Source organism: Pipistrellus hanaki (genome assembly GCF_964339955.1).
Source record: "Pipistrellus hanaki genome assembly, chromosome: 1".
In the NCBI taxonomy this organism is placed as follows: Eukaryota; Metazoa; Chordata; class Mammalia; order Chiroptera; family Vespertilionidae; genus Pipistrellus; species Pipistrellus hanaki.
In genome coordinates, this window is record NC_140503.1 from 111,658,910 (window position 1) to 111,673,301 (window position 14,392).

The window sequence follows — 14,392 nt, forward strand, 5'->3', positions numbered from 1 at the left end:
CCAAGGTACATGCCCTTGACCGGAATCGAACTCAGGACCCTTGAGTCCACAGGCCGACGCTCTATCCACTGAGCCAAACCGGTTTCGGCAAATTACATGATTTCTACAATAACTAGCCATTAGAAGAAATTACTATATTAGTTTGGGTTTATTCTAAGCAGCAAAACTCTGATCTACTTAAATACTTAGAGAATAGAATATCTGTTGTCTTGAATTTGAAACCTGTTCAATTAAATATTGATGAAAATCATATCAAACTATTATAAATTTAATCTTTAACTATATTTCACAAAGGAAATTTATATTTTATTTAATATCTTGCTGTTTCTGAATAAGGCTCATATCCTATATAATAAAGAGGATACACAAATTGACCATCACTCCAACACACAAGATGACCACCCCCATGTGGACACAAGATGGCTATCACAAGATGGCCTACAGGGGAGGGCAGTTGTGGGCAATCAGGCCAGCAAGGGAGGGCAGTTGGGAGGGACCAGGCCTGCAAGGGAGGGCAGTTGAGGGAGACCAGGCCTGCAGGGGAGGGCAGTTGAGGATAATTAAGCTAGGAGGGGAGCAGTTAGGTGTCGATTAAACTGGCAGGAGAGCGTTTATAGGGTTATCAGGCAGAAGCAGTTAGAAGCAGGCAGGCAGGCAGGCAGGTGAGTAGTTGGGAGTCAGCAGTCCTGGACTATGAGAGGGATGTCCCAGATTGGAGAGGGTGCAGGCTGGGTTGTGGGACATACACCCCACCCCCATGCACGAATTTTGTGCATTGGGGCTCTAGTATATATATAAGTGTAAATTGTTTTTTTTTTTAATTTATTTATTTTTAATTTATTTTTTTTATCCTTACCGATTTTTTAAACCTCTTTTTTATATTTTCCCCCCATTTATTTCCAAAGAAAGTGGAAGGGAAGGAGGAGAGGGGAAGAGGGAAAAAGAGAAACATTGAGATTAATTAGTTAATTCTATTAATTAATTCTACTAATTAATTAGTTCTATTAATTAGAAATAAAGAACAGTCAGAATGTAATACAAAGAGGGGGAGAAATTGACCAATTACGTACAGGTTGTTTGGACTTTGAATCTTAACAGATTGTTATGTGTATTTAAGCTGTATTTCTCAAATTTCATTTACAAATCATGTTTCCAAAAGTCTACTTACACGTTCTTCTCGTCCTTCAGCAAGGATAACAACAATCCTGCCTTGACGTTTACGGCCAGTCCTCCCCATTCGTTGTATAAGACGAATTGGGCTCTTCTGGGCATCAAAACATACTATCAGATCAACTTCTCCTATATCCAAACCTTCTTCACCAACACAAGTAGAAACCAATGTATTATAACCACCACTACGAAACTGTTTCACTACCTAAAATAAAAAATGATTTAAAAATAATTAGATTCGAGAGAAACCAAGATGGAGGCCTAGGTAAGCACCTAAGCTGCCACCTTGCACAACAATTTCAAAATAACAACTAAAAGACAGAACGGACATCATCCAAAACCACAGGAAAGCTGGCTGAGTGGAAAAATCTACAACTAGAAAGGAGAGAGACTCAAGGATCAGGGGAGCTGCAAAGTGTTGAGGTAGGGAGACATGTGCACAGAGAGAAAAGGCGGCTGGGTTACTGGCTGGTGGAAGGGGAAAGGAAGCCCCTGACCACACTGAACCCCAGTTCCAACTGCACTGAACCCCAACTCCAGCCGAAACCCAATGAACCCAGGCTCATATGGGTGGATTGTAGAGAAAAGCTCACAGAGACTCAGAGACTGGGAGACTCAGGGGAGCCAGAAGCCACAGTGGGCAGGGTCTAGAGGTGCCTGTATGCGAGTGAGTGAGTGAGCACAGAGAAGTCTGACTGTGGAGGTTGACACGGTCTCTCAATAGCGGAAGGAGTCAAAAGCTCCTGACTACACTGAATCCCAGTTACAACTGCACTGGGATTAAAAATATTATACAGAGACCCAACCCAATTGCTGGAGAGCCCTTAGGGAACCCACACTCTTGCAGGGGGAATCTGGACTGTCAAGCGGAAACTTAGGGGAGCTGCAAAAGGCAGAGGTATGACGCATGCACACAAGGCCAGGACTGACTGGAAGCCAAGACTGTAGGCTCAGCCCTGAGACTTCGCCTCATCCAAGCTGAGCACAGAAGCTTTTGCAATTTTGCAAGTCTGATCCTATAAGACTATCTCCAATACAGAAGGTATCCTGCCTTAGACACAGCTGATACTCACAGCCAACTGGCCTGGAGGTCAATTCCTCCCAGTGATACCAACAACAATCAAGACTTAACTACAACAAGGTTGTACACACAGTCCACAAAGGGGAGCACCAAGAGTGTCTACCTCAGGTAACTGGGGAGGCTGACCCACAGATCCATATAAGACACCAAACACACAAAGTCACCCTACCAACTCAGGGAAGCAGCGAAAATGGGGAGACAAAAAAACAGATCTCAAATGAAAGAAATGGAGAACAAAAGACTAGATATAGAGTTCAATACCACTGTTATAAGGTTTTTCAAGAATTTCCTAGAAAAGGCCGATAAATTTAACAAGACCCTTGAGGATATGAAAAAGAAATTAATCCAACTAGAAATTAAACATACACTGACTGAAATAAAAATATTATACAGAGACCCAACAGCAGACTAGAGGAATGCAAGAATCAAGTCAAAGATTTGGAATACAAAGAGGCAAAGAACACTTCTCTGGAGAAGCAAGAAGAGAAGAGAATCCAGAAAGTTAAAGATAGTGTAAGAAACCTCTGGGACGACGTCAAGCATATCAACATCAAAATTATGGGGGTGCCAGAAAAAGAGAGAAAAATACTGAAAACTATTTGAAGAGATAGTGACAGAAAACTTCCCCCACCTGGTAAAATAAATAGACTTACTAGTACAGAAAGCACACAGAATCCAAACAAAAGGAATCCAAAGAGTACCATACCAAGACACATCATAATTAAAATACCAAAGGCAAAAGACAAAGATAGAATATTAAAAGCAGCAAGAAAAAAACAGTTAGTTACCTATAACCCATACAATTGTCAGTTGATTTCTCAACAGAAACTATGCAGGCCAGACAGGAATGACAAAAAATATTCAAAGTGATGAATAGCGAGAACCTACAACCAAGATTACTCTACACAGCAAAGTTATCATTCAGAATTGAAGGGCAGATAAAGAGCTTCACAGATAAGAAAAAGCTAAAGGAGTTCATCACCACCAAACCAGTATTATATGAAATAACTTAAAGGTATTCTTTAAGAAGAGGAAGAAGAAAAAAAAACATAAAAATTATGATCAACAAATACATATATATCAAGTGAAATTAAAAATCAAGTGAACTAAAAATCTGAGGAACAGAATAAACTGGTGAATATAATAGAATCAGGGGCAAAGAAAGGGAGTGGACTGATAATTATCAGGGGGAAAGGGGTGTGGGGGGTGCAGGAAGAGACTGGAATAAAATCGTACACCTATAAATGAGGAAAATGGGGGGGGGGGAGGAGGTAAGGGAAGAGGGTGGGGTGAGAACAGGGTGGAAGGGAGCTATGGGGGGGGAAAGGAGAAACAATTGTAATAATCTGAGCAATAAAGATTTATTAAGTTAAAATAAATAAATAAATAAATAAAAATAATTAGATGCAAACATAAGAGAAATGTAGGTCAAAATAAACTGTTTCACTAGGACTTATTCTGGTTCCCTAAGGAATTGCTTTTATCCTACATAATAAAAGGCTAATATGCAAATCGACCAAATGGTGGAACAACCAGTCACTATGATGCACACTGACCACCGGGGGCAGACACTCAATGCAGGAGCTGCCGCCTGGTGGTCAGTGCACTCCCATGGGGGGGTGGGGAGAAGAGGGGGCACCACTCAGCCAGAAGCTGGGCTTATGGCTGGCAAGTGCAGCAGCAATGGCAGGAGCCTCTCCCACCTCCGCAGCAGATAGGCATCCCCGGAGGGGTCCCAGACTGAGAGGGCACAGGCCGGGCTAAGGGACTCCTCAGCCCCCGCAATACATGGAAGTCGTGCACTGGGCCTCTAGTTCATAATAATGAAGTATCCACAGAGTACTTCAGTCTTTGAATTTCTTCTCTATCTCCATTCAATCATCCAGTCTAATTTATATGATGATGATTCCCAACTCTTGAGCCCATGAAACAAGATGTATATATTTAATTGTTTATTCAACATCAAGTAGTTGATGTTTTAAACACTGCTTCTCAATAGTCCATGAACTGTATATTACTGGTTCCAGTTCACAAACCGTTTATTACTGGCTAACAAGAAGTACAAAGATTAAAAGTAAGGGTTTACAAGTTCAACAGTTAGAATTTAATTTTACTTTTAAAGTAATTCATATTTATTGTTAAAAAAAAAAGTATTTGTGATTTAGTGGGTTTTTTTTTTTCTTTTAAATGTATTTTTATTGATTTTATAGAGGAAGGGAGAGGGAGAGAGATAGAAGCATCAATGATAAGAGAGAATCATTGATCAGCTGCCTTCTGCACACCCCCTACTGGGGATTGAGTCCACAACCTGGGCATGTGCCCTTGACTGGAATCCAACCTGGAAATCTCCAGTTCGCAGGCTGACACTCTATCCACGGAGCCAAACCAGCTAGAGCTATCTGTGACATATTGAGAGGAAATCAACTGATCCTCCATCAGTTTTGATAGTCTGAAAACCACTAATTTCATAGTCATGCCAAAGTTAACTTGTCAAAAACCAAGCTCCTGATATTCTCTCCAAAACATGCTTGTCCTGCAGTTTTACCTATTTTAGTTGCTCAGGCCATAAACCTTGGAATCAGCCTTCACAACTCCTTTATCCCACATCTCACTCTAATTTATCAACTAAATCCAGTCAGCATGACCTTCAAAATATATCCAGAATCCAAACATTTCTCAAAACCTTTCCTGCTACCACCCTTGTACAAGCCACCATCATCTTTAGATTCAATTATTGAAATGTCTTACAATCTGTCTTCCTGTTTCTACCCCAAGACTGCAGACCTGTGATTATTTTAGAACACAAATCAGGTCATGACCATTCTCTGCTCCAATGCCTCCAAGGGCTTCTTCCCATCTCACTGAGTAAAACCCAATGTCATTAAGATGAGAATATCTCGCCAAAACCAGTTTAGTTCAGTGGATAGAGCGTCGGTCTGCGGACTGAAAGGTCCCAGGTTCGATTCCGGTCAAGGGCATATACATTGGTTGCAGGCACATCCCCAGTAGGGGGTATGCAGGAGGCAGCTGATGGGTGTTTCTCTCTCATCGATGTTTCTAACTCTCTATCCCTCTCCCTTCCTCTCTGTAAAAAATCAATAAAATATATTATTAAAAAAAAAAATGGGAATATCCTAGAAGGCCGTAAACAATAACTGTCCCTCCACTTCCTTTCTGACTTCATTGCTTATTTCTAAATCAATGAATAATTTAATTACAACTATTTACATTAAAGCATATTTCAGAACAAAAGTGCTATTATGAAAATAATTATGTGTAGGAGTAATAAAAAAGTTACTCTGACATACACAAAAATACTATTGACATAGTGAATAAAGGACAAAGTCAATAAAATCAATAAGGTTTTTTATGGTACCTGACAAACTCAAGAAATAATGACACTAAGTAATAATAAAATTGGCCAGAGACCAGGTTGGATACTATGGGTATTGATTTCAAAAGGCTGATTCCCTAAGTAAAAATCCATTTTATTTTTCATTTACATATAAATGTTAAGATTAGTAATAATCACCCACTAGATATCTGAACCCTTTAAAGTACTTATAATCAGACGAGATAGGGGGAGGTGTTATATTCGCACTCAGGAAAAATTAGAGTCCCACTAGATCCAGACAGCTTACACAGACTCTTCTGAGTACAGTGATGACTCTACATTAAAGACTTAATTGTCAGTCAGATGACCTATAGCTAATCTATAAAAACCAGTGGACATTTTATAAAAGTCAATAGTCCAAATTTCTCCCAAAAACACATATCACAGTACTTAGAAAACTTATGATTTCTTACTTAGAGCATATGGTAAGATTTTTAAATAAAAGAAATAAAGAGATAACTGTTTAGAATAAATAACTAAAATGACTTAAAATAAATGAAACATTAATTGAAGACTCTACAGTACAATTTTATTGAATGTTTACAACTCTATGAACTATATTTACATATAAAGAAAACTTAGGCACAGGAAATAAGAAAACGTAAGTGGAGCCAGGATTCCAACCCAGGTAGTATGATCCCCCAGCTTTTCTGCTGAACTATTACACTTTACATTACTTAACAAAAAAAAAGTTTCAAAACAACACTTTTTTTTGCCTTTAAAAATATTTACTACATTATCTTTATAAGAAGTAGATACCCCATAAGTTAAAACAAAAAAGCATGTATGTGTAAAGCTAATAAATTTTATTTTTATTTTCATCATCTCCAAAAATAATTACCTCCAGTTGCTCTTTTTGGGTAAAACCCTTCATGCTTTTCCCTGAGGCATGGCCAACAAAAGTCATTGCTCTAATAACTGGCTGATGCCGTAAAAGCATTTCTGCAATTTCTTGAACACTATCTCGAAATGAAGAGAAGATCATAACTCGCGTCTTGTCACATTTCTTTTCAGATGTGTTTTGAGCTAAACAACAAAAAAGTATTAATTACAACTTTTTAAAAAGCATATAGATAAGAACTAGTTCAAAAGACAAGCCTGAAAGTATATATTAGTGAATGATAATTCTTTGGGGGGGAAAAGATATCTTAAACCTTTGTTGGTTTTCCTACCTTTCCTAATAATTTTAATAACCTTAGCTCCTAATCTTTTGTTAGCTGACATAAAATGTAATCCTAAACAAATCAAATAAAAATGACCTGAATCACTTTTGACCAGTCCTTCATTTCATGGATGATACCTATTATTCCCCTTTACCTTCGACATCAGAAATACAGGAGTATCAAGTTCCCCACTGATTTTGTAAATCTTTCCTTTCCTTTCTTTCACTAAGGCAATGTCCTAAACCAGGCCATGGCATTCTGTCCCCAATTCTATGGTACTTTCAAATTTTCTAGTAACTGCAGAATTTTTCCTTATAGTTAATAGTCATAAAGCTCCTCCAATGTCTCTGTGCTTAGGTCTCTATCCTATCTAATAAAAGAGTAATATGCAGATTGCCATCATTCCAACATACAAAATGGCTGTCCCCATGTGGTCACAAGATCCTGCCCCCATGTGGACAAAAGATGGCCAGCAGGGGAGGGCAATTGGGAGGGACCAGACCTGCAAGGCAGGACAGTTGTGGGCGATCAGGCCAGCAGGGGAGGGAAGTTAAGGGTGACCACACCAGCAGGGGAGGACAGTTAAGGGTGACCAGGCTGGTAGAGGAGGGAAGTTGGAGATAACTGGGCCTGCAGGGAAGAGCAGTTAGAGGTGACCAGGCCTGCAGGGGACGGCAGTTATGGGCAAACAGGATGGTAGGGGAGCAGTTAGGCATCAATCAGGCTTGCAGGGAGTGGTCAGGGGGTGATCAGACTGGCAGGCAGAAGTGGTTAGGGGCAATTAGGCAGGCAGGCAGGTGAGCAGTTGGGAGCCAGCAGTCCTGGATTGTGAGAGGGATTGGGCCTAAACAGGCAGTCAGACATCCCTCAAGGTGTCCCAGATTGGAGAGGAAGTGGGATGGACTGAGGGACACCCCCTTCCCTGTGCACGAATTTCGTGCACTGGGCCTCTAGCAAAATATAACACTCACTTTAAAAAAGATGGTTATAGGCTCCAATTTCAAAATATGTCTAGAATCTATGACCATTTTTAAGCCCCTCCACCTCTATTACCTTGGTACAAGCAACCATCATCTGCTATCATCTTAGACTATTGCAAAAGCCTCCTAACTGGTCAATGTCTATTTTCCATAAAACTACCAGAATCTTTTAAAAATGTAAGTGAGGTCATGTCATTCTGCTGCTCTAAATGCCTCTGTAATGGTTTCACAAAGTACACACATTCATAGAATAGAGTCTGAAATCTTGACTTGGCATACAAGTCTGCGCCTAGCTACTTTTCCAACCTCCTCCTAATACCACTTGTACCTTCATTTCAATACTCCAGCCAAACTGGTTTGTTTATTGATCCTTAATTATACCACACACCTTACTGCCGCAAGGTCTTTGAATCTGCTACTCTCTGCCTGGCATAATCCTCTGAGAAATCCACAGCGCTTGCTCCCTCACTTCCATCAGGTAACAGCTCAAACATCACCCTACAGAAGGGCTTTCCCTAACACTCTATATAAAACAGCCTCCTTCATGACTCTATCTCCTTACCTAGTTCACTTTTCCTTACCATCATATTATATATTGTTTTAGTATTTCACTTATACTGCCCCAGACTCAGTGTTATTTTTTCACATACCTTATTATTCTTAACATTCTCACCTATTGTCCCAAAATTTCAGAGCTTTTTTATATTCATTATCTAGGGAAATTAGAAGACCATAAGAAATGTTAACACAAACTAATGAGTCAGGTTATTAAATATGACATACCATTCCATGACTTGAAATGTTCAACTACAATTTCTTCTAATTTCTTTAATTTTGGATGACTATAGAAAAACTCTTTTTCTCCTGCAAAATGTAAAAAAATATATATCAAAATAATATTTCTGTATTTCTCCATTTCAATTACATCAATGTATTTTAATTATCCTTTTCAAAATGGATTTGTTAAAACTTTAAAGACTCAGTAGCATCTGGATAGCACACAATTCTTACTGTAAAATAAACTGAATTTTTATGAATATTTCATTCTGAGAGAGAATCTAAAACAGGAATCAGCAACAATGTAGAAGGGAAAAAATATTTAGTTTAGCTATAAATCAGTTTTTGGTAGTTCTAAGAATTTTTTCACTACAAGTAACAACTATTAACTTTATATATATTGCTTGTATATTTATCCCGAGTTATTCCTTTTTTTTGTATTTTGTCTACTCATGACTTGAAATGTTCAACTACAATTTCTTCTAATTTCTTTATTTTTGTATTTTTTTCTACTCATCCAACTTCTATCATTTGGTAGGTCTACTGCTACCAAAATAAAACTATAGGTATGTGGATCAATGAAGCAAAATTTCAAAATTAACCTTGATGAAGAGGAAACAATATACAATTTTAAAAGAAAAACCAGACCTTTTACGACAGTAGAAATGCCACTTGCTGAAGTATTACGTGAATGTGCAAACATGCATTCTAGATGGTTATAGAGTTTCAGGAAGTCCTCATTTCGGTTAAGTTCATTTTTTACCCGAGTCATTCCTTCAGAAATTAAGAAAAGGTTTTCCCAGTAAGTAAACTTAATAGCAAAATTAATCACTTTATGTATTTAAAAAATTAACTTTAAGCAATGAAAGCAAGTTTTTCAAATTTAAAAATGAAAACCAGCCGAAGCCGGTTTGGCTCAGTGGTAGAGCGTCGGTCTGTGGACTGAAAGGTCCCAGGTTCGATTCCGGTCAAGGGCATGTACCTTGGTTGCGGGCACATCCCTGGTAGGGGGTGTGCAAGAGGCAGCTGGTCGATGTTTCTCTCTCATCGACGTTTCTAGATCTCTATCTCTCTCCCTTCCTCTCTGTAAAAAATCAATAAAATATATTAAAAAAAAAAAAATGAAAACCAGAAACTTTTTTTCAGTTCCACATTCACATATGTATTAATGAATGGCTTGTTTCTTTCCAGTAATTTAGCAAAATCAAAGAAGAATAAAACCATTTGTTATAAAAACATTTCATTGTTTTTTAAAGTTATTTTTAAGTAAACCAAAATGTTCAACTTCAGCCAAAATTATACATGTATTTCTTTAATTTACCTTTAGTTCCATCCATAATTCCACAAAGGAAGAAATATAGAGATCTCATTCCCATTTGCTGCAATAATTCATAACCATGATATAAACTAATACAAAGAGCAAACTCTCCTTCGATTATACCTTGTTGTATTCCCTAGAAAAAAAAGCATATATCAAATTTAACCAGAGAAAATAAATGAAGATACATGTTCTACATAGAACTTAATGGTTCTACTAAATGTCATAGAATAGTGCTATGGAAAGATGCCACTGTATTTTCCATGTAACATGTCCCTTCACACTTTTTTCTTTAATTCAAAAGGAAACTTAAATTTCAAAAAGAATAGGTATGGGGAAACCATTTATCATATAGTGCTTTTTCTTTATTGGTAAACTAGAGGCCCAGTGCACAAAATTCATGCATTGGGGTCTGGGGGTCCCCTCAGGCCAGCCTGCACACTCTGCTGTCCGGAACTACTTGAGGGATGTCCACCTGCAGGCTTAGGCCCAATATCCCTGGGGATTGGGCCTAAACTCAGCAGGTGGACCTCCTTATCACCTATCTACAGCAGAAGAGGGAAAGGCTCCTGTCACCGCCACTACACTCGCCAGCCATCAGCCCAGCTTCTGGCTGAGTAGTGCTCCCCCTGTGGGGACACCTCCTGCATTGAGCGTCTGGCCCCTGGTGGTCAGTGCACATCATAGCAACCAGTCATTCTGCCTTTTAGTCGAGTTTTATTATATAGGATTATTAGCAGTATACAGTATAGTTTCATTTGTCTTTCAAAACTAATAAGTATCTACTATGTGTCAAGCATTGAACTAAACATTTGGGATACAATAGAAAGTAAGTCAGATATAGGTCTATCCTCACAAATTTTATAGCATCAGAATAAATAATCAGACTATTTAACACCAAGTATACATGCCAAATAACATCTGAAACTGTGGAGACACTCTTATAATATAAGCATATTACTTGTACAAATTCATTTGATCTTGACACCTAGGAATAAGGTACTACTGTTTTGCCCATTTTACAGATGAAGAGCCTCATATACATGGTAAGTAATAGAGCCAGCATTTTAATCCAGGGAATTTGGTGCAGTGTTCTTGTGCTTATATCTACTGCTCTCAAGGAAAGGGAAGTACACATTCCATATGTGAGCACATAGCAGCAAGTCTATCTATGTAATAAGATCATTTTAAAAAAGACAATTGAGAATATATTTAATCATTCTCCATTATTAGCTTATATTTTTAGTAGCATTTAACATCAGTGATAAATCATTTAAAATGTTTCCAGGATAGTGATAAATGCCCTAAAATGGCAGCCTCACCCTGGCTGGTAGCTCAGTTGGTTAGAACATCATCCCACTATGCCAAGGTTGCGGGTTCAATTCCTGGTCAGGGCACATGCAAGAATCAAGCAATGAATGCATAAATAAATGGAACTGCAAAACCATGTTTCTCTCTCGTGTGCGCGCGCTCTCTCTCTCTCTCTCTCTCTCTCTCTCTCTAAAATAAACAAAAAAATTTTAAATGACAGCCTAATTGCCTGAAAGGATAAAATCACTTCTCTGTACAACATAAATTGTCCTCAGTAAGATCAGATTCAACAGTTTTAGATTTACTACTTAAAACTTCAATGAATCTTTATCTCCTAGTAGAAATTTCAAAATATTTTATTAATGTTGATTATACTGCAATTTCACATAAAGGGGTCCCTTCATGGTTCCCAGACATTGTAAAATCAATATTTCTAGAGTAGCATTTAAAGCTTCTCCCATGTGATCACATCTAGATTAACTATCATCTCTGACTTCCTCAGCCAAATTGGCTTGTTCACAGTCTCCATACCTTCATTGATTCACTTTTGATCTTTTGCACAAGAGTTCCTTCTCAATTCCAAGAATGGCTTGGTGCCTTTTTGTACTTGTGAGCATCTCCTGACTTTGGATCTAGTTGGATGGATATTTTCCTACCTGCCTTTTTCTATGAAGATTAGAAATAAAAAGCTTACTGTGATGTTTCTTCCAACCTCCATATCAAGAGTTAAGATAAAATGCTATGGGTCTAAAAGTTAGTTAGGATCTACCCTCTAGCATGGCCCTTTGACTTTGCAAAACAGAAATGAACTAAAAGACCAATGCTTAATTAAAAGTTTTAAGACAAATTTACCTTTCTTTTAATGTATTTTTATTGATTTCAAAGAGGAAGAGAAAGAGAGATAAAAACATCAATGATGAGAGAGAATCATTGATTGGCTGCTTCCTGAATCCTCCTCTTCTCCCCATCGCCGGGGATCAAGTCCACAACTCAGGCATGTGCCAGGACCGGGAATCAAACCATGACCTCCTGATTCATGGGTCAATGCTCAACCACTGAGCTACACTGGCTGGGCTAAGATACATTTGTCATAAATGAAATCATTAAATCATATTCTTGTTAATTTTTTTTAATAAACTATATAAATCATATCTGAATTTTTATGAGCTAGTATTATATATATATATATAAAAACATTATTTCCATTTCATTATGACTCTGAATCAAAGCTTAATCTTTTATCAAAATTTATTTTAAACTACCTACCATAATATTTGCAGGTGGGTTTTTCCTAAATTGATCTCTTGCCAGAATGATCTGGTATTTTGTTAGATTGGGGATATCCCTTCTCATTAAAAGATTCCTCTGAATCAAAGAACTGGCAAATGCTTCCAAAATCTGCAAATTACAAAAAAATTTAGTTAAGTTTCTTTAAAAGTCCTTTTTCCAATATAATCATTTTACCACATACTGAAATAATAATATTAAACTATATATTAAAATCTGTCCTAAATGTTCAAATATAAAAAGATAATGACAAAATTTTAAAGTACATTTGCTTACAATATGTAAAAATTATAACATATAACCACATATAAAATAATTTAGATAATATCCATATGGGAGTCAGCACAACCTTTTATTAGATCCAACTGTAACTGAAGTTCACATGTGTTTATGTTTACTTTTTAACTTTCTTCCCTTTCTCAGTCTAAGTACAATGAAAAGATGACCTTGATTTCTATTGTATTTTCAGTGACTAGAACAAGATCTGGCACATAGGAAAAAATTTGTAGACTAGTGACTAAATCAAAATACTTTTAGTACATTTAATTTCATTTGTTGATTCATTCTTTAAAAAAAAATATTTATTAAGCATATATTATATATCAGGCATTGTTCTAAATGCTGGGGATATTGTGGCTGAGACTAATGAAATGTTTTCATAAAGTTCATATACAAAGAAGGGAAGCAAAGAATTAAAAAGTGAACAAAGAATGGGGATAAGAAGTATACATCTTCGTGGGTTATTATGATGATTAAAATTAATTAACATGTGTCAAGTCATACAACAAAGAATAAACACTGAGTGTCAGCTATCAAAAAAATAATAATAATAAAATAAAATAAAATAAAAAGTGAACAAAGAAAGTAGAGATTTCAATTATGGTAAATCTCTTTGAAAAGATAATACTTGACATCTGAATGATGAGGTGTGCCTAGCATGAGAAGTTCTAAGGAGCATTCTAGGGAGAGGAAATAGCAAACAAAAGGTCCTGATAAAGGACTGAACTTAATGCCACAGCAAAAGAAAAAAAAGAGAAGATGAAGATACACTACAGCCATATGTAATAAACTATTTGCATTTTTAAAATTAATTTTACAGCCGAAACTGGTTTGGCTCAGTGGTAGAGCATCGGTCTGTGGACTGAAAGGTCCCAGGTTTGATTCCGGTCAAGGGCATGTGCCTTGGTTGCAGGCACATCCCCAGTAGGGGGTGTGCAAGAGGCAACTGGTCGATGTTTCTCTCTCATTGACGTTTCTAGCTCTCTATCCCTCTCTCCTCCTCTCCATAAAAAATCAATAAAATATATTTAAAAAATAAATAAATAAATAAAATTAATTTTACAGAGAGAGAGAGAGAGAGAGAGAGAGAGAGAGAGAGAGAGAGAGAGAACAATTTGTTATTCCACTTATTTATGTATTCATTGACTGATTCTTGAATGTGCCCTGATAGAGGATCAAACCTGAAACCTTGTTGCATCAGGAAGATGCTCTAACTAACTGAGCCACCTGGCCAGGGCCATCTAGGCATGTTCTTAATTTTTTTTTTTTAATATATAAATACACACACACACACACACACACACACACACACACACACACACACATACTCTAGAGGCCCAGTACATGAAATTTGTGCACTGTGGGGGGGCATCACTCAGCACAGCCTGCATCCTCTCCAATCTGGAATCCCTCGCACAATCCAGGACTGCTGGCTCTCAACTGCTCGCCTGCCTGCCTGCCTGCCTGCCTGCCCCTAAAAGCTTCTGCCTGCCAGCTTGATCATTCCCTAACCACTTCCCTGCCAGCCTGACTGATCCCTGTTTCCCTGCCAGCCCAATTGCCCCCAACTGCCTTCCCCTGCTGGCCCAGTAACCCCAAACTGTCTTCCTCTGACAGCCTGGTTGCCTCCAA

At 37.8% G+C, this 14,392-nt stretch overlaps 1 protein-coding gene across 1 annotated transcript in view; it reads right to left on the minus strand.

Annotated features, from left to right (window-relative positions):
- The window catches only part of FANCM (FA complementation group M), an 82,983-nt gene that overhangs the window by 43,475 nt on the left and 25,116 nt on the right, over positions 1–14,392 (minus strand). The window contains exons 5-10 of the mRNA XM_084884864.1: positions 12,461–12,592; positions 9,887–10,019; positions 9,214–9,339; positions 8,572–8,652; positions 6,487–6,671; positions 1,169–1,375 (exon numbers count right to left, since the gene is read on the minus strand). Coding sequence (XP_084740990.1) covers positions 1,169–1,375; positions 6,487–6,671; positions 8,572–8,652; positions 9,214–9,339; positions 9,887–10,019; positions 12,461–12,592 — 864 coding nt within the window. The remainder of the gene's footprint in view (positions 1–1,168; positions 1,376–6,486; positions 6,672–8,571; positions 8,653–9,213; positions 9,340–9,886; positions 10,020–12,460; positions 12,593–14,392) is intronic.